The 24,605-nt window shown below is 35.1% G+C and overlaps 3 protein-coding genes across 9 annotated transcripts in view; 1 reads left to right on the top strand and 2 right to left on the bottom strand.

Moving 5' to 3' along the window:
* Hr39 (Nuclear hormone receptor FTZ-F1 beta) overlaps window positions 1-8,082 on the bottom strand; it is a 48,781-nt gene extending 40,699 nt beyond the window's left edge. Inside the window, exon 1 of the mRNA XM_069057083.1 lies at window positions 7,761-8,082. The gene's annotated coding sequence lies outside the window, so the exon portion shown is untranslated. The remainder of the gene's footprint in view (window positions 1-7,760) is intronic.
* A 220-nt stretch (window positions 8,083-8,302) lies between these two features.
* Window positions 8,303-10,218, top strand: Rab9 (RAS oncogene family member Rab9). Its single transcript, XM_069057095.1, has 4 exons — window positions 8,303-8,456; window positions 8,542-8,781; window positions 8,828-9,025; window positions 9,075-10,218. The coding sequence occupies exons 2-4, from the start codon at window positions 8,581-8,583 to the stop codon at window positions 9,336-9,338; spliced, it is 663 nt and encodes a 220-aa protein (XP_068913196.1). The 5' UTR covers window positions 8,303-8,456; window positions 8,542-8,580; the 3' UTR covers window positions 9,339-10,218.
* A 166-nt stretch (window positions 10,219-10,384) lies between these two features.
* The window catches only part of Cip4 (formin-binding protein 1-like Cip4), a 58,648-nt gene continuing 44,427 nt past the window's right edge, over window positions 10,385-24,605 (bottom strand). Inside the window, exons 3-12 of one of the 7 annotated variants that reach the window (XM_069057086.1) lie at window positions 23,523-23,573; window positions 22,377-22,521; window positions 17,858-18,019; window positions 17,514-17,798; window positions 17,226-17,453; window positions 15,497-15,526; window positions 14,666-14,858; window positions 14,325-14,607; window positions 11,603-11,760; window positions 10,385-11,539 (exon numbers count right to left, since the gene is read on the bottom strand). In XM_069057086.1, coding sequence (XP_068913187.1) covers window positions 11,379-11,539; window positions 11,603-11,760; window positions 14,325-14,607; window positions 14,666-14,858; window positions 15,497-15,526; window positions 17,226-17,453; window positions 17,514-17,798; window positions 17,858-18,019; window positions 22,377-22,521; window positions 23,523-23,573 — 1,696 coding nt within the window. In that variant the 3' untranslated portion in view covers window positions 10,385-11,378. Of the gene's footprint in view, window positions 11,540-11,602; window positions 11,773-14,324; window positions 14,608-14,665; window positions 14,859-15,496; window positions 15,527-17,225; window positions 17,454-17,513; window positions 17,799-17,857; window positions 18,020-22,376; window positions 22,522-23,522; window positions 23,574-24,605 lie in introns of all 7 variants that reach the window. The other 6 variants (XM_069057090.1, XM_069057085.1, XM_069057089.1 and 3 more) reach the window with 6 other exon arrangements.

The raw sequence follows: 24,605 nt of genomic DNA, 5'->3' as shown, positions 1-24,605 counted from the left end.
GTTTAAAAAATCAATTATTTTCAGATTATTCGCAAAATATGGTGTTCTTTATCGCATACTCATATAGGATGTAGAAAGTTGTCTGATACAATGAAAAAATATAGAGACGAAAGAAAAGATTAGTGAAAGTAGAAAAAGGGAAACCGTACGTCAAAGTTCACCCTTATTTTTTATTAGACACGCCGACATGAAAAAATCGATTTTTTTGGTAAAAAAATAAGATAAAAGATAGTTTTGATGAAAAAGAAATAGTTTTTAACTGGCAGAACCTACATTAGATTTGAAAATTGTTGTCGACGCAGTTGGCCCTGAAAATTCAAATTTAAGTTGGCAGTACGGCCGTCTCTAGTAATTTTAGGGTTTTTTGGTTTACATTTCAGCTGACAAAAAAAAAAAACGTCAAGGTCAAGAACGAACGCTTTATGACTTCTTTTTTTTGACATTCGTTACCTTAATAAATAACGCTTAACCAAAAAACATCTCGCAACGTCACAGAATTTGGTGATTATTATTATAAACAATTGTTATTTCTCCCCATGTGATTAAATTTTTACTGATATGTTCAGTTCGTTCTCTATGAATGAACTGATTTTTCCATCGACTAAACAGAAATGTATTCACATTTATACTTTGCTTGTCATTTCTGTTAGATCATAACCTCAAACTGTCAAAATTGCTGTTTAGTTATTTTTTTTTTGTAACTAAATCTAAAGGCTGGTGTGTATGCTCATGGCCAACTGCGTCTGCACCACAATGACGCATAAAATGTTAAATCAAAAACTGTCACTCCGGAACTAATATGACAGGATGTTAACCGACGTTCAAAAAAATACCTACGCAATTCGACCGAAACGCATGTATGTATATTCTCACGGAAAAGGAAAATGGATATTAACACAGATATTAAAAAAATAACCGAACGGAAATGCTTCGGACGGAATTATTATCATACCACACGAATCTTTCCCTATGAAGCGGGACCAGGTAAAAACACCCGACCGTCATTATGCGTTAACTTTTTGTTGTTCCCGTTGGAAAAAAATAATAAAGAACTGGCGCGATCAAAAGATACTCCTCGATCGTTTTCCACATGCCACCGGAGTGTGGCGGTTTTTCGAGTTCAAAGACCGCCATCGGGCGAAGAGTTTTCATTCCAATTCGCACAATGAACGCTCATTGCAGTCGATTTGATAAAGCTCTTGTACTCTTAATTCGTTGCTACCCCTTCGAAAAGTGCTACTCCGCAATTACCACCGGCACAATGGGTTGTTAACGGTTTTTCGACCACCTGGCGGTTACGCCGAAAACGACATTTCAACTTCGATTTTCAGATGTACAGTGGCGCGTGTCGCACAAATTAAACGACTCCTGCAGGCTTTTATGACAAATTATCTGAATCTGGTTGAATCTTTTCAATTATGTATGTAATTCTTATTTGTGGAAAAACTTCCTATCCTTAATTTGTCTCTTTACCTCGTCCCACGTGTACTCAATTGGATTCAGGTCAGGTGATTCATCAGAATTAAAAAAATAATTTATTTTTATTTTAATGCAAAACAAAATATACAATGTCTATCGCTACGTGAATAATACTTACTGAACCATATGACGCTATACATTTACAAGGACCACCCTGTAGACAAAGCAATTTATGACAATTTGTATCAAATTGTCTGAAAAAAAATTTAATAGCCTGATATCGAATAGAGTGCCAGGTAGAAACACCATGTGGATAACGTACGTTATTCATTTATAATCTAGACACAGACACATCAAAAATTGTAATATGGCCAGAAAATGACGTAACTTTTTTAATTAAATACCAATACATTTGCATAGGGAAGCGTAGACTGTTTACTATTTATTGTTGTTGCTTGAATAACAACAAAGTTGATGGCCCCGATTTACATAAATAATAAATAACTAAACGAAAACAATGAATATTTTCAGCATAACCGAAACACCTGGACAACCTGTTGTGCCAGAAAAATGACATACCTGCCAGGTTGGTCCTAGTTTGCTTCGTTTTGGACAGAATCAATAAAAAACGAACAAAATTAAGTAAAGAGTAAAAGGATTCTCTTCCTCAGCTTTCCTGTATTTTGTTTTATTTCTTTTTTTTTTTCAAAAAGAAGGAATAGATAAATTTAAAGGAATTCAACAGTACTTATGAAGTGCATTAGTACCATAAAAAAATTAACCCAACAAAAAATCGTGTGATATACTGTATGTTTGAAAAAATGTATGATCAAGAGCGGTCGTGAAAAACAAAAGCATCGAAAACGTGCTGAATTTCTGAATTAGCGTGATATTTAACACAGTCAAATGTAGTAAACGGTGACTCATTCACATAGGAAGCAAAACCATTTTTGATCTTCGATCATTGCAAGCATCGTAAGGTCATTTACACGCCCTGATCATTCAAGTTGAGCCATACGTTTTTAAATCATTTGTTTTTCACACCCACTCGATGAATTTCTCGAAGGTAAAATAACAAGACCTAATTTTTTTATCGGATAAATTTTTCAATTTTACGAAAACTTTTTGCTGTGACAATTTTACGAGTTGAATTTGAGCATTTTTATTCTGGTTAGGCCCGAGAGCTTTAGCTCGAGGGTTTTAACCTTCGAATAAAAATGACCAAATATCGACGAGTAAATTGTCTAAAGCAAAAATGTGAAAAGTGGGAAAATTTATCAGATTTAAAAAATTAGGTCGTGTTATTTTTGGCAAGATTAATCCCAAAATACAAACTTTAACGTTAATGGCTTATTTATAATACAGTTATTAAAAACAATTTGAGAATCTGACAGGAGCAGTACACAATTAATCACTTTTGACAGGTGTAGTAGGACGTTTTTATCGCGATAAACTTTTTCGATTGGATGAAAGCAAGCGCTCTCATTGGCTGATCACACACGTTTGATATTGCATAATTTATTCAGATGATTTTACTACTTCAGTGTTGACCTTAAAATAAAATATGACTTGTAAATCTCAAAATTGACATTTTCGTCTGTCAGACGAGGTGAATTTCGACTATTTTTGGTTGCATTATTAAAAAAAAAAAACACCTTGTCTCTAATACATACATTTGCACATAACCGTCAACGCGTCAACCTTCTCCTGAATTAAACGAAAAAAAAAGAAACTGAACAGGAAATTATGGCAAGAGCGGAAAATAAGTTTGGTAATTTAAAATAATTACAGCAAAATTAGCAAGTGACTGTAATAAATAGCAAAATCGAAAGAAAGTACGGTGCTAGAAAAATGGCATTGGAATTAATAATAGATATGTAGTCACTGACATACCTGCTTGATATGATCTTGACGTATTTAACACGAACAAATTGTACTTCATATGATTCTATTACATATTTTACAATTTAGTCATGCAATCAAATTAACAAGACTTGTGCAGACAATACCGTAAAATGAAATCAATTAAAACTAAATATGGTAAACGTCAATCAAATAATTATCTACAAATGTAAACATGCACCAACAATTAGTATCGTGTTGTTCTGCATCATTTAAATATCAAAGTTGGGTGAAATTTCCGCTACTTTTGTAAATCGGCGAACTTCTGGATTGCAACATTCTCAGTTTCGGACTGGTCAGTTTTGATCTTCCAACAAATTGCTTTGTGCTACACAGAATGTATTTCTTAGTCATTTCAATTCAGTTTAGTTTACGATGTTACGGATTTATTAACAAGTAACAGTATTTTAATTGCTTTTTTATGAAGTTACAAACTTCCTTGAACCCCTCGTCAGAAGCTGTTCTGTGTTCCTGGTGCATCATTTCTATTAATATTAATCAACACTTACGTATTTCAAACAATGCACGATAGATAAGATAAAAAAGGGAAGGTCAAAAAATTGTTCTTAAAATAGCGTTAAGCAATGTTGGTCGAGGTCAGTGTTTGGATGGGTGACCGCGGGCGTTCCATTAACTTCATAACTTACAAAAAATTGTACTTCCAAAGGAATTATCACTACTTAATAGAAATATCCGTAATGTTAAATAAATCCGGCCTCAATGCCGTGACTTCTTTTTTATCATACTGTGACGCATTCGCTTCCAGTTTCTATCCGAGTAGTGTTACAACACTGCAGATATCTGTGATCTTAAGTATCATATGTGGTAATTTTAAGAATAATTATTCTGCTAAGGATTAAATTTAAATATGTATAGCTTCGATACAGATGCTGCAAAAAAGCAACGTAGATAATTGTTTCATTGTTCTCAACATCTAAATTCCTTGTAAAAGCTCGCGCTTAAAAGCTTTCGCTACAAAAAAAAAACTGAACAAATGGGTCTTCAATAAAACGAGATGGTAGCCAGTTTTAAGGCGTGATGATGGTTGTGCGCTATTGTGAAAAAAGTACCATCAAAGAAAGACCAAGTAAGAGGAGTCGCCCACGCAGCAACATTGTTTTTTAACCACACTTAAGAATTTTTCTAGTCATTAGTGCACAATTGTTGTAAAGGCTATTGTTTGTAGCTACGTTATGGTAGATTAATACCGTATCTGGGTGTCCGTTCAGGAGAGTTCCACTCACTGGAGACGGCGATCACTCACCAAACAAAAATGATATTGTTAATTTTTTTTAACAGAGGTGTGGACAAGACGACATACTGCATAGAGTTTGAAATTTTGCTGTGACAATTGTTATTAATTATTATAGATTTTACAGACCATCGTGCTGCAACTTATAACCAAACCAGTCAAAATTCGTTTTTATCTGCATCTTTTTTGTCCGAGTCTGGATTTTCTAGTCGAGGCGTAGCCGAGACTTGAAAACAGGCGCACTTTTTGTCCGAAGTGCACATTAAATTTTTTTGGCGACCGCACGAAATACAAAGAAAAAAAAACACCATTGGAAAAATTACAAATTTATTTTGTATCTACTTTTTTCAAATAGATAGGTACATTCATGAATGCATATTAACAATTTTTTATAAATAATGTCTTTTATCAGCTTGCCAACCAAACGAGAAAAATATTATTTGCAATAAAATTACTTATTTACAACATTCATGGTGACAGGACAATTATTGCGATTATCACCTGCGATGTCCGGCGGCGTATTAGACATCACTTTGGCTGTTGTATTAGACATTTCTTCATCACGCTGTTGCTATCGATTGTATGAACGTTCATTTTCTTATTTTGCACAAAATAAGCACCAGAAATAAACGATACAACACTTTTTCGGCCAAATAAAATACTTGGGTTAAATTTAATTGTCAAATATTCATTTGTTTTCAGTCGGTTTACTCGGTTTTGTCGGTTTCGTTGTTAACTTACTAAACAGACCAATAGATGGCGCCACGGTCCATGGTAAGAAAAGTGCGTCCGAAAAAGAGTTACTTCTCGTCCACATGGGAATACATAAAATTACATTTTTCATTGAGGGTGCCTAAAAAATTAATTATGTTCTATAATAGATTCAGCATCAAGGAATGCGAATGTGTGATAATGATAAATACAGGGAGATTATAATGGAAAATAAGAAAGATCTTTAAATATTTAGTGCTTTGACAGTTTGTATAAAAAAAAATATGTAATGATAAAGTACATATGTACATAGTCACGTATCTGTATAACAAAGGAGAAAAGTGTATCATTTCCTTCCGTGAGAGAAGAATGAGCCAAGGACAGAAATGTTACTCCAAAGGTATACATAATCACGAGCATAATCATTTTCCTTGTCTTGATTAAAAAAAAAAAAACTAGAACATAGTATATTTTCTTAAAATCAGAACATAGGAGTAAGCACATTTGCCGTTACCCAGGTCACGTTTTATCCTCGTTGGTTGTGTCTCGTTTTTACGAATTTTTAAGGATTCTCCAGAATGCCTTCGAAGAGGCTAGAGGCATTTTGATGTATTACCCAAAAAAATCTAGAGAGAGGGATGAAATCAAATCTGACTTTTTGTAAAAGATGGACTAGGAAGTAAATGTCAAAAAAAAAACAAACAAGTGATTTTGGATTATTTTCCAAGTCAGTGGAAAACTTTGAAATCATATTCCAAGTTAAGAGCATCGTTGGCGAAAATAAAATACCTGAAATCGTTTTAAATAATGCCGCAGGATTGGTATTAATATACATATTGTGATTTTTTTTTAAATAAATCTTATAATTACAAATGACTCATTTGTATTTTAAACGTTTTAGATATGACAACCCGACGTTTTTACTTTTACTCTCTAGAGAGGAAATACCATATTTTATATTGATTGATACTTTCTGTTGAGCTACCTAATAGAAAAAATGTATCGTTCGTCTTAATATAAAAAATTAAAATCTTTAAAAACAAGACGTTCTGTTACTACATAATTGTTTTCATTGAATTAAATTATTCATAACACCTGTTTTTCGTTGGATAAAAAAACATACTTTGTAATCACATCCAGAACAACGAAAACCTCACATTTTTGCACGACCTCTATATAATGAGCAACTTTACTCTCTGATTGTAGGGAGTAAAGTGGCTCTTTTGCTCCCTTGGAAAAAAAAAGCATAGCCAACTCAACCTTTTATGATACATAAAATAAAATCCATCACAACCGATATGATTTTTGTGTTCGTAAAACAAGTGTAATTTCACAAAATAACAGTGATTTACTCGGTAATTATTTAAATCTCCAATTGTTTCTTTACACTTTTTTGTGGATTTATTAAATTCTAAAAATGTTGCAAAACAAATTGCATGAGTTTGAATCTTATATTTCCACATTTCAAAAATAAAACCAACTATTTTTAGAAGATTTTCAAGTTGTTATTAGAAAATAAAAATATTAGCTTTACCCACTCTAATAACAAACACCAGAGTCGGAATAGAGAAAATGGAGGTAGGTAGCACAATACGATTTATAATAGAATTCTTTCTACCCACAACATCCTTTCGACATCACGTTATTTTTAAAACCATGTATGCATAATTAATAGTAATATCCACCTCGACCTAACCTAATTTTATTAAACTTTGATTAAACCGAATATTTCATGTACAAATACTAAATTAGTACAAGTGCACAGGGGCCGAAGGTGTTGCTCTTTCATTGACTCACCGTGTAGATAAGCCAAATGAGGCGGAACATCCTGTATTAGACGTTCAATACAACAAAAAAGTGAGGTCATTCCCGTCAAAACCGCAAACACAAAAAAGGTAATTTACCTCGGATAATCAGGATTTACAAAATTTTTCCGCCACACCCCTAACACATTCCATTGATAAAAAAAAATGAGCAAACGTGGAACATTGGAAAGAGAACGGTCCGTTAAAATTGACAGCTGTCACATCCATCGCGACCTTTCGAGACACGTCAAAGGTCGCAGCACGGGATGGATTTCCTGTTGGCGTCGATTCCTTTCTGTGCGTCTTTTTTGTCCGTGCGAATAATTAATGGTCGAGTATCATCGTAGCGTTCCGATCGTTATCTGTTTCGTGAACTGATGGGTTTATTGCACCTCGAAAACGCAACGTCCTTGAGCCGGCCCTGTTCGTCACGTGACCGGCCGAGGCGCGACCTTCAATCCGTGTACAGTACAGTCGAGTACCTGTCACTCGTTTACTTAGCCAGGCCGGAGGAGAGAGGTGTGCTTGGGTGAATGACTGTACTTATGTATGCTTACCTTGGGCCGAAATCTAAATACCTTCTATTCTGCCATTAACATTTAAACGGGAAATGTGCCGTTCGACGGCAAAAATCTGCATACTTTGCACACAACACGCTCACACATACGTACCGCTCTTATCTTCCCTTCGTGAGGAAATGCATCCTTGGCCAGCTGGACCCGCGACGAAATTAGATTTGGAAAGCACCGACGACGTTGGGTAATATCAATTTTCACTTTCACGACTCGATTTATGCACGGCACACCTTCAATGGAGTTTATTGACACCGTCCCCAGGTAAAACCATTGCTGCAACCGATTTTTACACACTCCACGTTAATTATGCGCTAACAGGACTTTGTTTCCACTGTCAGTCGACGTTTGACATCTCACATTGCACGAATAACCTTAAATACGACCGACGACTCTAACACAACTCCAACGTTCTCCAAATGTAAAAACGAATACAAAAAATGGTCAATTCACAATCGTCTGTAAAAACAATGGAAATTAAAAATCGACGCGCAGCGCCACCTACACGACCAACTGTCACTCGACACGACCGCCAACATTCAAAAAACACAAACAACGGAAGTTTCCCCAATTATTACAATTGTAAACAATACAATTAAAATTACATAATCGCCCGATTTTGAACAGGTTAAAGAGCCAAGCGACGCCCACGTTTCAATCAAAGGGACACGCACTCGACCCGTTTGATTTATCGTGGTTTGACACTTGGCACATTGACAGTTCCAGCCTGTCAAGCTTTCCATAACCCAAAAATCATCCGACCGACAGGAAAAACGCACAAAGTCCAAGAGTTGGGTAAGAAACGTTGCGATTTTATCGATTCAAAACACGGCGTTCAGTGGTGACTCACTCGAGTGAAATCTTTGTTTATCACTTGCAGGGAAGTCCACCGCAAGTTTATAATGTTGCAATAATCGCGATGGCTTCGAGAGTCAACATGCGCCCAACAAACAAGAACACGCTCCTCAAAGTCGTCATACTGGGGGACGGCGGCGTGGGCAAGAGCTGCCTCATGAACAGATTCGTCTCGAACCAATTCGACGAGCACTCGTTCCACACGATAGGAGTGGAGTTCCTGAACAAAGACATCGAGATCGACGGCGAAACCTACACCCTGCAGGTCAGTATCCATCCCCCGGGGGGCCCCTCTACATTGAGACTTGCAGATTTGGGACACGGCGGGACAGGAGCGATTCAAGACACTCCGAACGCCCTTCTACCGAGGCAGCGACATCTGCATATTGACGTACGCGGTCGACGACAAACACAGCTTTCGGAACTTGCAGATGTGGAAAAACGAGTTCCTGTACTACGCCGACGTCAAGGAGAACGTCCAGTTCCCGTTTATAGTTGTGGGGAATAAGGTAATCGAGTGGAGCGTCCTGTTGTGTCATTTAATTTGCAAATTTGCAGTCTGATGTTGAGGCGAAAGAGCGGGAGGTGTCCCAGGTGGAGATGGAGACTTGGTGCGGCGAGAACGGGATTTCCGCGAGCATAGAGACGTCGGCGAAGAACGCCAGCAACGTGCAGGAGGCGTTCGCGACGGCGGTCCAGCACTGGCTGAGGCTCGAGACTCGCGCCGATAAAAACGAATGTTTGTACACGGACACGGTGGATCTTACCAAGAAGCAATCAGAAAATCGAACTTCCTGCTGTATTAACACCTCGGATGAGTAGGACCTAGGGATTATGTTTAAGTTGGAATTGGAAATCATTCTTGATTTGAATTGTTTCATTGGAATTTCTTGCTTATTTTACAAAAGTGACGAATTTATTCACCGAGAGTAGTTGTGCTGCTATCTGCACTCTTTCATTCCAGAAGTGCACTCGAATTTACGACAAAAAGACCTCGACAATGTCCAACAAAATTTTGCAATTTTTTCGGTCGGTAATACAGAATTCTATAAATAGTGTACATAATGGTCAACGCGTTGATTTTTGATGCTTGTCGGTCAAAATTCACCACTTCAGGTTGTGCATTTCCACTTTATTCCAAAGAATATGTAAGTGCGCCACGCTAACTTACATTTACACGGTAATAAAAGTATCGAACATTCTACCAACATAAATTGTGATAAATTTTCTCACTTACTGCGAAAACTCGTTTCGATTGTATATTTATTAAATATTATCTTACTTATTTTATATATACTTTACGATTAGTTTAATGTACATATATATCTCAGGATAAGCACCAAATTACGCGGCCTTTTGCATTTAACGTTTACTTTGTATCAGTGATTTTTACGTCGTTCCTAATATTATCCTGGCTTGAGGCACTCAACTGTATATATGCATTAACCAGTGCAACTGTTAGCTTTTGTACCGCTGTGTACTGTACTCATTATCGTAATAATTTCTAGAATCAATCTTATTGAACAAAAACGTTTTCACATTGTGCATATCACGGTTGAATTGAAAATTGTTGATACTTTTCAGTATTTGATAGGTGCTATCGTGTATTATTTTGTATTTTGATGATCGGCCGGCCACATTGACGTTTTTGTTAAATGATCTTAGAAATGAACTGCACTATCCAATATATTTGTTGTAAGTACGGCGTTTGTTTTTCTCTTCTGTTGTGTCTTTCCCACGCAGTATTATACTTTTACAACCTATTCAGAAACGAAAAGAAATGGCCGAGAAACATTGGAGAAAAATTCTTTCGTCTGCGAGGACTAATTCCGGCGGCAAGGTTGTAACCTACGGAAAAAAAGAAAATCTTATTTGTATAGATATTTATAATGCAATAGTCAGTCATAATATGCACATTAATGTTATGGGATTTTAGCCAAATTTCACATAGACATGAAAGTGCAAGAGCTATTAAGGACAACGTCAACAAGCTTAAATCAACTGATATGCAGAAAAGTTTACTCAAGAAGTAACACACAAATATAGAACTATGTTGATGATGAACGTGATATGAAGTCAGAAGCGGCTGCCAATATGGCAAATAGCACCAGCTCGGGCCCGACCTGTTTGGACATGCCCCACACAAACTATACCTCGATTCTCATATATTTCTAATATATTTGTCCTTAACAACTTTGCAAGACAAACTTGTTTATGAAATTTTCATTAAAAAAATACAATGGAATATATGTATAATAGCACAAATATTTATGATTAAAGTAATTAAGAAACTGTTGGAAATAATATTGTTTTAATCACAACTATAATTATGAATAGATGAGTTATCTTACTCGGGTCTGCGACGCGACATTTATGTAGTAATAAAAAAAAAGTTATAAAATTACCACTATTTGTTTATATTACAATTTACTTTAAATTGTTCTCACAGCGAACTAATATTAGTGTATGAGCATATATACAAAATAACTAACGGGCAATATCGCTGCTTTACAATTTACAAAAGTGTAAAAACGAAACAAAGAGAAATGCCGAAAGCAGCAAAATCACCTTACAACTTAATTGTGCTAAGCGAACTCCTTAACTTAATATTGCAGAAGCAATAATCTATATGGACGTTACAATCAATCAATAATGACGACGAGTTCTTGTGTGGTGTACGACTTACTTTGATTGAACCAAAATGACTGAGCAATCTTTTTTGATTATTTATTACAAGATCCAATAAGAATACCTAAGTAGAACATAAATAAATGAATAATGTCTCAAAACATAAATAAAATATAAAAATATATTTTTTTAAATTTTCCAAACTATTCACACAAGAGCCTACAATTGAACAATTTATTTGTTGAACAAGGTCGTTTCTATGTAAGAAGTCGGAACGAAACCCTCCTCGAACTCGCCGTGCATCCTCCGCACTCGAGTCCAACCATCTCCTTGGTCCTCCTCGATCAGATGTAACTCTTCGTCTTGAGCCATGGGTATGCTACCTTCGCTGGTGGCTAAAATGAGAGAGAAAACGCCGATGAAAACAATTGTCGATTGGGAGCTAGAGGAGCGAGTACCTTCGAATGGATATAATGCTTTGCAGATACCCATCGGGGCCAGCAGGTCAGCTTCGTAATACTCGGTTTCGGGATCTGCCGGATGTCCGTCGTACTGGTCGGGATCTGAGTCCACTCCCGGCAACGATGTGTGCGACGTACCCAATCCACTTTCGGGACTGTTTGAACAACTATGTCAAAATGTAAAGTGACATATAAATAAAACAAACTAACGTGTATCCAATTGGAAAAATAAAATTGATTTTAACGTAAAAAGCTACAAAGAAGCGTGAATCCGTGACGCTACAATTTTATTCTTTTTTTTTTTGCTAGATTGTATCTATTTACATTTTGTGCAGTGGTAAAACTACAAAATCTCAACTACAGCGGCGAGCATTAATCTTGATCGTTAATATCATTCTTGCACACTTGGAAAAGTGATCTAGTGTGAAACGGACTTTAACGTATTGTATGACATTAATTGTCATTATGTTCTGTCAAATTTTAGTGTTGAAATGAGACGTGAGTTATAGGTATTAAAGCAAAATTATTTAGTTAATAAAATTATTCTTGCCTTATTATGATGAAATGAACAATTTAAAAAGATCCCTTGACAATTGACATTTTGTTGACACTTCGTCAAACTTAAGTTATCTCGGATTTTATTCAAAAAAAGGCCAATTCTTTCATTACGGCTAGAGTAATAACTCCAGTTCATTATAACAATAATGTCTTTGCTTTCTACTCAGTATCATATAAACATGTTTTGTCAAAATTAATTTAATACAATCTTAGACAAGGAAAATGGACACAAATAGCACCTGTCTGTCTGTATCATCTTCAAGCTATTGAAATTATTGCCAACATGTTGCGAGTCTCTTGAAAGTAACTAGCAATTCAACTAAAATACGCTATGTGTCAGTACAAATAAACTCCGGTTCATTACAATGTGTCCATTAGAGCTTGGCAGAGTTATTTCTAGTACTTTTGGTTTATCTGGTTGGCGACTTTGATCATTGTTAACGGAGACATTGAACCAATTTTATATACTCGAAAGTTACTGCAATTCCATTTACATGCTCTCATTAGGTATTGTTGCGCTTTACATACAAATTCTACTGTTTTCATGTTCACACGATCTCATTTGACGTTTTTCGATATTTGACATTTTGACAGATGTCACCAAAATTTTGCACTATTTACACTGGAGAATGGGAGAATAGTAATAATAACTAATGATGCCAGGAATCAATTGTTCGCGTATGAGAGCATCACAATGGCATTTTAATTAAATTCGACGGCGCTGCATGGGTGACATTTTTCGCGTGAATTTTATCATCGTATTGATTATCATGTGTATATATATAATTGATTTCATATAAATGTTCATCAAGTGAGCTGTGCATTTGTAAAAGCACCTTTAATTTAGTTACATTACAAAAGTCGCACTTATATATGAAGGTCATGTCCAATAAATCTTTACTTGGTAAAAATACAAAGACAAAAACAAATAAGAATTACTTTAATTTTATCAGTAAAAAGACGTAACATTGCTTTTGAAATCAGCAATGTTAAAATGGACAAAAACTGAAAAATTAGTCAAATCGGATTCGCGCAGAGCAAGCAACTTTGAAAGTCAAAGTCACTAGCTTTAGCTTTATTACCAACAGAAAATCAGATTTTCATGGCTTGCTTAGATGCACATTTATATGAAATTGAGTATAATATTGCAAATTCACATAACCAAACGGAACGAGGTATCCAATACAAAAGAAGAAAATACAACAAACCGATGAATTTGCGTAGTTCGTTCAGTAGGACAAAACTCATTAATTTTTTTGTTATAAAAGAATATTTAAAAAGGGACAGACAAGGACAAAAATAACTTAAAGGGATTTTATTTTTGTTGTATTAAATTACTGCAAAATTGAAATATTTTAGTTTTTAGTACTTTTTTTTATGTTGGCAACAAAACAAAATTTTGAAAACGTCAGTGAATTTAATGGCACTTTGTTTGATAAGGATAAGTGCAAAAAAATAATTACGAAACAAACAAAACAGTGTATTTTTAATTGTTTTCGTAACTTCAGCGAGTAAAATGGACAAAATCTATCAGTAAGTCTCAAAAAGCTCTTCCAACATTAATATGATCTTACTTTGCGATAGTTAACCTAAAATACAAACATTTTTGACAAACCTCCTATAAATTACGGAAAATGCGATCTTTGTCTAATAATGAAAGTTTAAATCACAACAAAAAAAAATTACTAGATATAGTTACACAAGTTAATTTCCCAAGCAAAATATTTCCAGAATCTTTTTTATGCAAGACCACTGTTTTGTAATCCAATTTTTTTTTCTTGATATTTGAGCTTGAAAATAGTATTGGCTAAACCTCAAACAAGAATTCACTGAAAAGACCCGTTTCTTTTGCATAAATGAATTATAGCAAATACTAAATGAAAACATGTGGAAAGATGAACAAGTACCAAATCATGTCAATCAATAATTCTTTTGGATTCGGCGATAATCCAAAACCAGTGCTAGACACGTTTTCAATAAAAAATTCAGTTGCAACAGTACTTATGCTGTGTTGTAATAAATTTTACGTTTACGAAAACGAAACTGGTCTAATTTCGAACGTCACACTAAGCACTACACCACGCCACCACAAGTGGCGCCGTCTAGTGTCAAAAACAATTGTTAGTCAAGCACCTACTACACGTTCTACACCAACACCCACCCATGATTAAGCTGTGGCGTGCCCGGTGCGGACTGCTTGTTATGATTGATAGTAGGATTAGTGACGCTACTGTCACTTGCAGACCTGCTGAGCGATTCCTCTTCGGCTGCGCTACCACCGGAATTTCTGTGATGCCTCGAACCGTTCACCAATCGTGGAGAGTTCGTTAACGAATTGTTTTGTCCCGACTGTATACCCTTGACGGCTTCTTCCAAATAACCCTGGAACCTCTTCAACTCCCCTTGGAGCTTGTCCAGTCTGTGGCTGCACTCGTTCAGCTGACCTGCGCAAACACCACACTCTCACCTGTCAAACGTCAACTGTCAAACCACAATATCTACCTTCGATGGTCATCGGATCTCCCAGAGCAGGATTCGCCTCGTACACCCCTTTCATCTTCATCAGTCCGTCCTTGGCTGCCGTCTCTTGAGCAACTTTACCCTTGAGCTCTTCCACTTTCTGCGTCAGCCTTTTCCGCCTTTGGTTGGGTGGCAGGTCGCTTAGGTCCTCCTTTCCGTCAGAAATGGCCGCGTTCTGCAAGACACACCCGCGCGTTTATTTGAGGAGTCCATTTAAAGCGATGACGACGCACAAACACTACAATCGATCTATTCTACAGCAATCTAAGCTGTTACGACACTCACGTTACAGCAGAAACATTTACAGAACAGTTCTTAGGTGTGTCGTGTCTGGTTTTGATGGTTTAATGGATTTTCTCTTTTCATCAACGATGTTGCGAGGAATGTGGTCGAAACAGAGCATTTAACACTGCGTAATGAGAACATTCGCAGGGGTTTCTTTTGAAAAGTAAAAGTTTTTCGATTCACACCGTCTTGCATAAAGAAAAGTTTTCAGTTCAACGACTCAGCTTTCCCTCAAAACAGGAAGGCTACGCGCAGAATTCAAAGCGAAACAAATACACACAAAATCGTTTATTTTTGGAAAACATGTAAATGCTCTGTTTTCTTTACACTCACTCTTGCAATGATGTTTATAAAAATATGTAGTGTTGTGAAAATTTTCCGAGGCACCACAACATTGTAAGAAGAAAACTAGGAACTAGTCATTACTGATTGGGCAAAGAGGAAGAGATTCAGTTTGTGTGAAGTGAGGTGTCAGTGGCATTTTCATTCTAACTTAAAATTAAGTTAAAGATGAGCTAAGCAACATACCTTGATCGCCATACAGACTTCTGTAAGCTTCTGTACGCATGAAAACATAAAAGCATTAGCACATGCCCTTGGTAAAAAATATATATTTACACAATTAAAACAAAATTTTGTTAGAATAGAAGCCGGCGAAATAAAAATATTCATAAAAAGCAAGGTTTCTGTGAAGCTAAAAAAATTACATTATTTTTAGTGTCCCGTCGTTTACTGAGTATGCCTGGTTTTGTTGATTTAAAAATGCGAAGCAGTTAACGATTTTGCGGTGATTCCTTAAAGCGGTAATTACTCGTGCAACATGTAATGCAAAAAAAAAATCGAGATGTATATTTACATGAAACGTGTTAACATCCATGCGTTTTGTAATAAAGAAAATTACTTACTATAACAATATAATGGTAACAAATAGCCCACACATCGAGGTCACCATCACCAAATAGAAGGAAATCATACAAAAGTGTTACAAAATGCATTTAAAATAGAAACTGTATAAATAGAAGAGTAAAAGAAAACAAAACGGTCTAGAGTACGTGAACTGTGATTGTTCTAATTCCAATCGATACAAAAAAAATTTAGATTCTTCCAATGCCAAATCACTAAACAGTCCAGCGTTGAAAGCACGAAATAATATTGTAAACCATCACAGAGAATTTAAATAAAAACTGAAAAGAGGAGGAAGAATTGTGTTCAGAGATCATTGTGGGTCTAAATTAAGAGAAAAATAAGTGGATAAATCACGGTGCGGGAAAGAAAACAGAAAATGTATGTTTACGGCACGAGTCGCAATATTTCATAATTAATTTTATAATTGCCATAAATTTCCAAACTTAATCTTTCTACTACATTCCAAATATTTAAATACAAAAAAATCTAATAATAAACTTCTAGGTGTAAAACAAAATAAACTAGGATCTCATTGTCCACAAAAATAAAAATCTCTGTAGACTGACTCAAATCGTGTTGTCATGTCAGAGAATTTTTAATTTGAAGGTTGTGTCTTTTCACACGGTCTCATTGTCTCTGCTTGTTAGGATGTCTGAAACGAGCATCAACTACTGTAAAAAGTTCATTTGTTTTTACATTCCGACGAGAAACGAAACGAACGTGAAAAAAATGTTTTCGACTTCGACATTACCGGGAACCCCTTTCGTAGCCCACCGAAAGCAGTCTCGAGTTGGCAACACTTCTGACAACTCTGAAAGGTAACCTTCGTCGTGTTATCTAAACACTCATTTACGTAAATTATCATTCCCTGTTAACTTGTTTTACGTTAATTGCGTACACATTTACACGGAAATGTGCACAATTTTGTTCTCTGGACTTTGTCGAGTGACACAAAGTTCGATGAATTTTAATTTATAATCACTTTTGTAGTGCGTCGGAGGAAGCGCCGCGACTTTCTTTTGCTTCCCCCACTGACACAGAGACGACGGGAAACGGAACACCAAAACAAAAGAATAAAATAATAGTCTCGCTCGTTTCCATAAATTAGAATTCTAGTGTGCAACAAGGACGGTTATATAAGCTGCATTAGTCGGGATTAAAAGTGCCACCGTGAACACGAAAACCCTTTTAAATGAAAATTGAATACACACAAAAAAAAATGTAACATAAACCTGCTAACCAATTTACTCTTGACGACTTCTATTTATTTTTTTTCTTCGTTAATTTAGACACAATAAGCTGTGAACACAACGGGTATTTTTTCTCAAAAAAAAAAATTCAAGCAACGTACCCCCCTGCTTCCAAAAATGTGAAATATCCCGGCTCGTTTTTTCATCGCTTTTCCTGTAATTGTCCCTTTCACTGTGTAACCACCTTCTTTCAACTTTCCACTAATTTGAATATTATTAATGTTATTAGCACTACCCGAATCACTACCACCTTTAGACAAATCTTCGAAGGGAATATCATCCGGCGGTAAAAATCCCGATTTATACTTTTCTATAACAAGTATCGTATCCTTAAACAAAACAAACGATCAACACAATAAGGACGACGACGAAACCACCACAACACTAACCTCTTTCTCGTTGATGATGTCGGCGGCTTTCAAAATGCCATCTAAACATTTATTAATAATAGGAAACACATTACGTTCGATATCTACAGAGCTACGTATAAAATTCTTAATATTCTTGATCCTCTTCTCGTCCAGTTCCTGCAACTGCCGAAAAACTTCCGGTAGTCCCGATCGAAAGTGCTGTCGTTGTAGTTCGTTTGTCCTTTGCAGTTGCATCGCGTATTCATTCTTCGCAGTATCACAAACTTGAGTTTTGTAAGATAAATTCGCACGTTGTTTCTCGACCTGGAAGGGAAACCGAGTCAAATATGGAAGTGGTCGCGACAGGGAGGAAACGACTCTACCTCTGCTCTCGATAAATGCAAGTCGGCGTCAGCTTTTTGGAAATTTTCTAACGCTTTTTCGTTATCTCGGTACGCCTTGTCGTAGGCTTTCTTCGACCGCTGCAGGTTCTCCAGCTGTGTCTGCAGGGACTGGGTCAATCGGTGACCTTCCTGCAGTTGCTTCTAAAATTGAAAATCAACAAAAAATCAAAAGATCTGTTCGGAACCGCTTTACAGTAATGGTAGAAATTAATAATACATATTTTCTATACGACAATCGGAGATGACGAGATTTTACTTTATGTAATGCGAGACAACATAACAAATAAGCAGGTCACGATAATACCGATGATAACAGATATCACAGAAATAACATTTGAAATTTAAAACTAAAGCCACAATCTTTATAAATAGTAGATAAAGATTGGATTAATGTAAAAAAAATTACAGTAGAAATAAAAATGCTTATTTCAAAGAAATGATAACAATTTATTTTTTAACGTGTCACAATGACAAATTACTTTTCTGTGTATTTGCTGCAGTCGTAGAAAAAGAATAGTGTGCAAAACGTGTGAAAGGCCTTTTTTTCACACTTTGTCACTTGTGCCACTCGCTTACGGCTCGTGTCGGCAAACTGTCACATGCGTGTGAAAAGTGCTACTTTCAACACTTGTTGCACAATATATTATTCTGTCTGATGTTATTATTAAACATATACAAGGTAAGTTCTCAAAATTATCAACACATTAATTTGTTAAGACACTGCCATGGTTTTCATATGAAATCCACCGCACAGAAAGATAAAGACAGTCTCATATTTTCGTTATCTCTATGAATAGAGACTTAAATTTTTACTCGATCGTGATAACAACATACATTTTTTGACACTTAACTCAGCTGCAAATTATAGAATGCGTTCAAATGGCAACCTGGGCTGAGTAGGCGTTGAAAAAAGTAAACCATTTGGAACAGTAAAGTTTGAATTTCCCGCCGTTTGACACGAATGGCATTTGTTTATGTTTAGTCGGCACATAATTGGACATGATTGTTTTTAGCAAAAGGTGCCCTTAGATATTTGCTTATAGAGTAGAAATCGTTAGTTATTCTACTTTTAATGTCAAACGTTGCTCTAATTACAACTGTCATATACTCGTATTATTGAAAAAAACATTTCCTTCAAACCGCAAAAAATTAATCTTAAAATAGAGCATATTTGAAAAAATAAACTGCCGCGGCCTTCATAAAACCATTACATACTTCTCGTATCCCACCTCCACCCGGCGGCACGGCAATTTTGCCGGAGTACATACACTATTACGGATAATACTATCAAGTAATAGTGCAGTGCTTATCAACATAATTACCGGCGTCTCGCCTCCACATTTTGACTTTTTTGTGTTTTATGTTCTGTGTCAATGTTAAGGAATTTCCTCACGATATGACATGAGTATAATAATATACCTTTTTGAATTTCAACCACCAATTTGTTGTCTAAGTCCAAAATTTTTAAATTTTTAAAAAGAGATTGCGGTACTATTCCTGTTGCTGAAATTATAAATGGTAAAATCGAAATTTTTTCTAAACACCAAAGATTTCTCATAGCAACGGAGAGTTCTAAATATTTATTAATTTTTGTATTATATGTCTGTGTTATATTGTGTGAATTTGGAACAGCTATATCTAAAAGATATGCTTGCTTTTGTTGTTTATTTAAAATAATAATGTCTGGTCTGTTATGCTGAATGTGAATGTCAGTTAAAACTGTCCGATCAAAATACAATTTGTAATTGTCATTTTCTAAACAACTTTCTGGTTTATAAATGTAATGTGGTTGTGTATCCTTTAATAAATTGAATTTAACTGCTAAATTCATGTGTATAATTTTTGCGAATATATCATGACGTTTTTTATATTCGCTTTGAGCCAAAACGGTGCAAGAAGAAATGATGTGTTCAATGGTTTCCCCTTCAGTTCCGCAAATCCTACATTTATCGATGATCGATTGTAAACCGCATATGTGTTTTTTATAATTTCTTGTATTTATAACACGATCTTGTATTGCAAATATAAAACCCTCAGTCTCAGGATGAATATTTGATTTTTTAAGCCATGCATGAGAAGCTTGAATATTAATTTCTGGCTGTTCTAGCTCTTTAAAATATCTACCATGTAAAGACTTTTGTTTTATATTTGCTATAGTGTCAGGTATATTTGGCTCAACAATATCTGAAATTACATTATCACTTAAATTTAAAGGTGTGTAACCTTTATCCGCTGAAACCAAAGCATTAAAAAAAGTGTTATCACGAGCTCTATTGAGAAAATAATTTTTTTCCACTCTCTACATGGTAAGTACGTTGTTATGACATTGATTTGGTGGATGTAGGTACAACTTTTTTGACCTACCGTTGGTTACTATTAACGACGGGATGTAAGTAACCACTTACCTCCCTCGGGGAAATAAGTGACAAAAATTAAACCAAACAAAACACTAATATGCCTTATGGTAACGTTTATTCGATTTCTGTGGCAGGGGGAACGAACATGAAGCGTTTGCAGCCTCAGCAACTTCCATTTCTCTTTTAATTTTGTTCAAATTCATTTTACAAACTTTTGACACGACGCTTTTAATATTGACGTTTTGTGTGATGCAAGTCGTAGCAACCGGCAACAGACATACTAATATTTTATTCAAATATTTAAAATAAATTCATCAAAAATAAAGTATGCAGTTCAAAATAACTTTGAGAGTAGAAAAAATATTATAAACAATTCGGGAGGTAACTAATTTAACCAGTCTCGGACTCTATTGCTACCCCTCGCTATCGCTCGGGGGCAAACTTGTCCTCGACAGGTAAATATTAGTTACCTCCCTTAATGTTTAAATAACTATTTAGTGAAGCAATTTGATTGTGTTGTAGAATTTCTAGATTTGAAAAACCTCTACCACCATTTTCGCGTGGTAAATTAAATCTTTCAATAGCAGATTTGGGGTGATGTTTACAAAATTTTGTAAAGAGAACTCTAGTTTGAATATTTATATTCTGTAAATTAGTTTTGGACCATTTTATAACACCAAAAGAATAGGTCAACAATGGAACAGCATATAATATGTATTAACTGCTTTAATTAAATTATTACCGTTTAATTTTGATTTTAAAATAGATTTAATTCTTAAATAAAATTGTTTTTCTAAATTTTCTTTTATAATTGAATGTTGAATATGATTTGATTGATTAACACCTAAATATTTATAAAATTCTCCTTTATTTAAATTTTTAATGATTTCTCCTTCTTTAGTTATATATTCTAAATTTTCGTAATGACCACGACATATTGATTGCGTTTTACACTTATCAATACCAAAACTCATGCCAATATCATTTGAGAAATTTTCAGTTATTGTTAATAAAGATAAAATGTGATTCTTTTTAGATGCATAAAGTTTTATGTCATCCATATAAAGAAGGTGATTTAATTTGGATAGGGTGGTATTATTAAGTCTAATATTGAAACCATATCCAGTGCTATTTAATAGATTTGTCAAAGGATTAATGGCTAGACAAAACCATAAAGGACTTAAAGAATCTCCTTGATAAATTCCCCGTTTAATTTGAATAGGCTCGGATTTTAATTTAGTATTGTTTATTGATAAATTTAAAGTAGTTCTCCAAAATGTCATGACATGTGATAAAAAGTTAATCAAATCCGAATTAATTTTATAAATTTTAAGAATTTTAATTAACCATGAATGTGGTACTGAATCATAGGCTTTTTTGTAGTCTATGAATGCGGTATAAATATTTCTATTATTTTTTCTAGCTTGTTCCATTATTACCGTATCTATTATGAGTTGTTCTTTACAACCAAAACACTCCTTAACACAACCTTTTTGTTCTTCATTAAGTATATTTAATTTTTGACAATGGTCGTAAATTATTACTTTAATGCAAGATGTCATAATTTTATAAATTGTAGGCAGACATGTGATTGGCCTATATTTTGATGGATTTTTAGTATCGGAATCTTTTGGTTTCAGATATGTTATACCATGGGCCAAAAACTCTGGAAATGTGTTAGGTTCCCTAATAAATCCGTTAAAGTGATCAAGTAAGCATTTATGAATACAAGTAAATTTTTTTAACCAAAAGTTATGAATTTGGTCACCTCCAGGGGATTTCCAATTATGTGAACTATTAATATTTTTAACTAAAATTTCAAGGCTAATTTGAATATGATGTGAATTATTACTATCTGGTATCTCATTTTCTACATTAGGAATCCATTCTGCCTGATTATTAAATTGAACTTCATTTGACCATATGTTTGACCAGAATTCTTTAATTTCATTTATATTTGGTATACCATTATTATTTTGAGTTTTATTTATTACAGTTATCTTAGTGTTACATATTTTTTACCTCACCTTGTATACCACATCATTGACTTCAACTTTTCCAAAAACATTTACGATTTGCAATTGCAACGATAACACATATTTTCGGATAAGAACGACCACCTGATCTTTTTCCATACTCACTTTTCGCTCTTCCCTGATGTCTTTCACTAACGCATTCAACTCCTTTATTACATTGGCTTGAAGATTTTCGGCGACAACCTCGTGTTGGCCAGCGAGGTCGTTGATTTCATTCATCAATATTTTAAAAGCTCTACACGACGTGAACCTGCAAAGGAACGAACCTCCATATTACAACATCTCCTTTGTCAAGCGAAATCTGAAAGCGCTTTTAATACATCTTTCAAAAAAAATTCCATCTCAACCTTGAAGGACTAATTACTTGCATACCTTCAGATATCATGCGATGCAGAGAGTAATATTAATTTGCTACAAAGTGACTAATTGCAATTACGGAAGATTTCCCGGTAGTCCAAATGAATCAGACGTGCAGTTAAATACCACACTTATGAAAACAAAAACACTGGAAATTGTTACAGACAAGTTCATCAACTCGACGCAAATTTGCTACCTAATTTGTTTCGCCGAATTCAAGTTGAGTAACTGTAAAAGGACAAAAACCTTTGATGATCATCACCCGTACGTAATATTTTCGAGTGAGTTGCAACAATAGCACGAGAATCGTTTTATCAACAGATAACGATTCGACATGCAATATTGCATAACGTACCAGTCTTCCGTTATGACAATTGACGAGTGTGTTTTTTTCTCCAACTAATTCGCTTTCTCTTCGGAGTGATATATGTATTAATGCATCATGATTGAATTAAATAATCTGCACAATGACAGAAACTGTGGTATTAAAAAGGGAAAGGAAAATTACGTATGTGAGCGCGTATGAAAATTTTTATTTATCTCGGTTGCAACCGCTTCTGGGGTCGCAAACGTTGACCTTAACCAGTGGAATGTCTTCGGTTGGGACTGGACAAACGTTCCGTTGAAAAATAATTGGTGGCGCTGGATGCGGCCATTTCAAAGTCTGTCTTTTACCGACATTTCATCGTTTGATAAGTGGTTAAATATTTCCTGTTGCGAACTGATTATAACTATACTGCAATTAATACTCGGCCCGATAAAAAACCTAAACGCTAATTTAAACCAGCGATTTGTGCAATGTCGCAGTCGGTCGTTTTCGCAATAAAAAGCGAAATTATTCCTAGTCCAATTACATTTTAACTGCGTAGGTTTAATTTGCGGTTGTTAACTTACTGGTAGTCTTCTTCATCCTTTTTCTTGGGTTGGTAGGTCTTCACCAATCTCCTGCAACAAAAACGGTACGGTTAGAAGCGGAGAAAATGTTTTCATTAATGCAGTTCCTGTCGGAATAAATCGCGAAAACTTTCGACTCTTCGAGCTTGGTCGAAATGGAAAGCAATTGTTCTCTTTATCGCGGACAGACTCCATTGTGAACAGCACTCACAATACTGTGAATCAAACAATATTCATATAAATTACTTTTCATCTGAGTGGATGTTGGTTTCGTTTGGCACGCGAGGCACTAATTAAAATGAAGACGAGCAAAAAGCGAGATGTTGGATCTGTGCTAACCTATTTTGACAGATTGGTAGACCATGTTGTTGGGACGCGACCAAAAAAAAACACTAGAACATGAATAAAATTAAATAACGAGTGTTCAAAAAATTTTGAGGTCAAGGAGGCCAAGGTTTTCTCTTTTACACACACAGGTCATGTGCTTTGACGTTTCCTTCAGACACGTATATCAAGGTATTTACAAGTTAAATCATAAAGCACAAAAACTCGCATAAATGACTGTTGACATCTGTGGTTTGACAGTTGCCACGTTAACAAACAAAATCAAGCACAATTCTTTTTCTTGACGTTAACAAGAAATATATCACACTAATGTAATAAAAAGAAAACAGGTATAAAAATAAAAATCTTATAAATTTTCCTGCAAAATAAATCCTGTAGGAGTGGCAATTCTGAATCGTGTTATAAAGAGTGTTGCGTTTGATTTCATGATGACAAAGCAAGACCGTGAAAGTGAAAACAAAGCTGAAAGTGAAGAGGGAGGCAAAGAAATATATGCTGTAATTCTGTGGCGACAAAACATATCGAAATAACGAGCGTTCAAAAAAACTTGTGGTCAAGTAACCTGGTACTTGCTTTTGTTTCCGTTGACGTATGGGTGTAGTTTCATGAACTGTCAAATCATAGATGTCAAACGCAGCGAACAAGTATTACGTGAATTATTTGTTTGGCGTAAAACTTTCATTCTAACCAACACAGTTTTCTTTGTGCTACATGATCGGTTTTACTTTAAATTGATGA

Source organism: Tenebrio molitor, chromosome 8 (assembly GCF_963966145.1).
Source record: "Tenebrio molitor chromosome 8, icTenMoli1.1, whole genome shotgun sequence".
NCBI lineage: Eukaryota > Metazoa > Arthropoda > Insecta > Coleoptera > Tenebrionidae > Tenebrio > Tenebrio molitor.
This window is presented reverse-complemented; position numbering and strand designations above follow the sequence as displayed.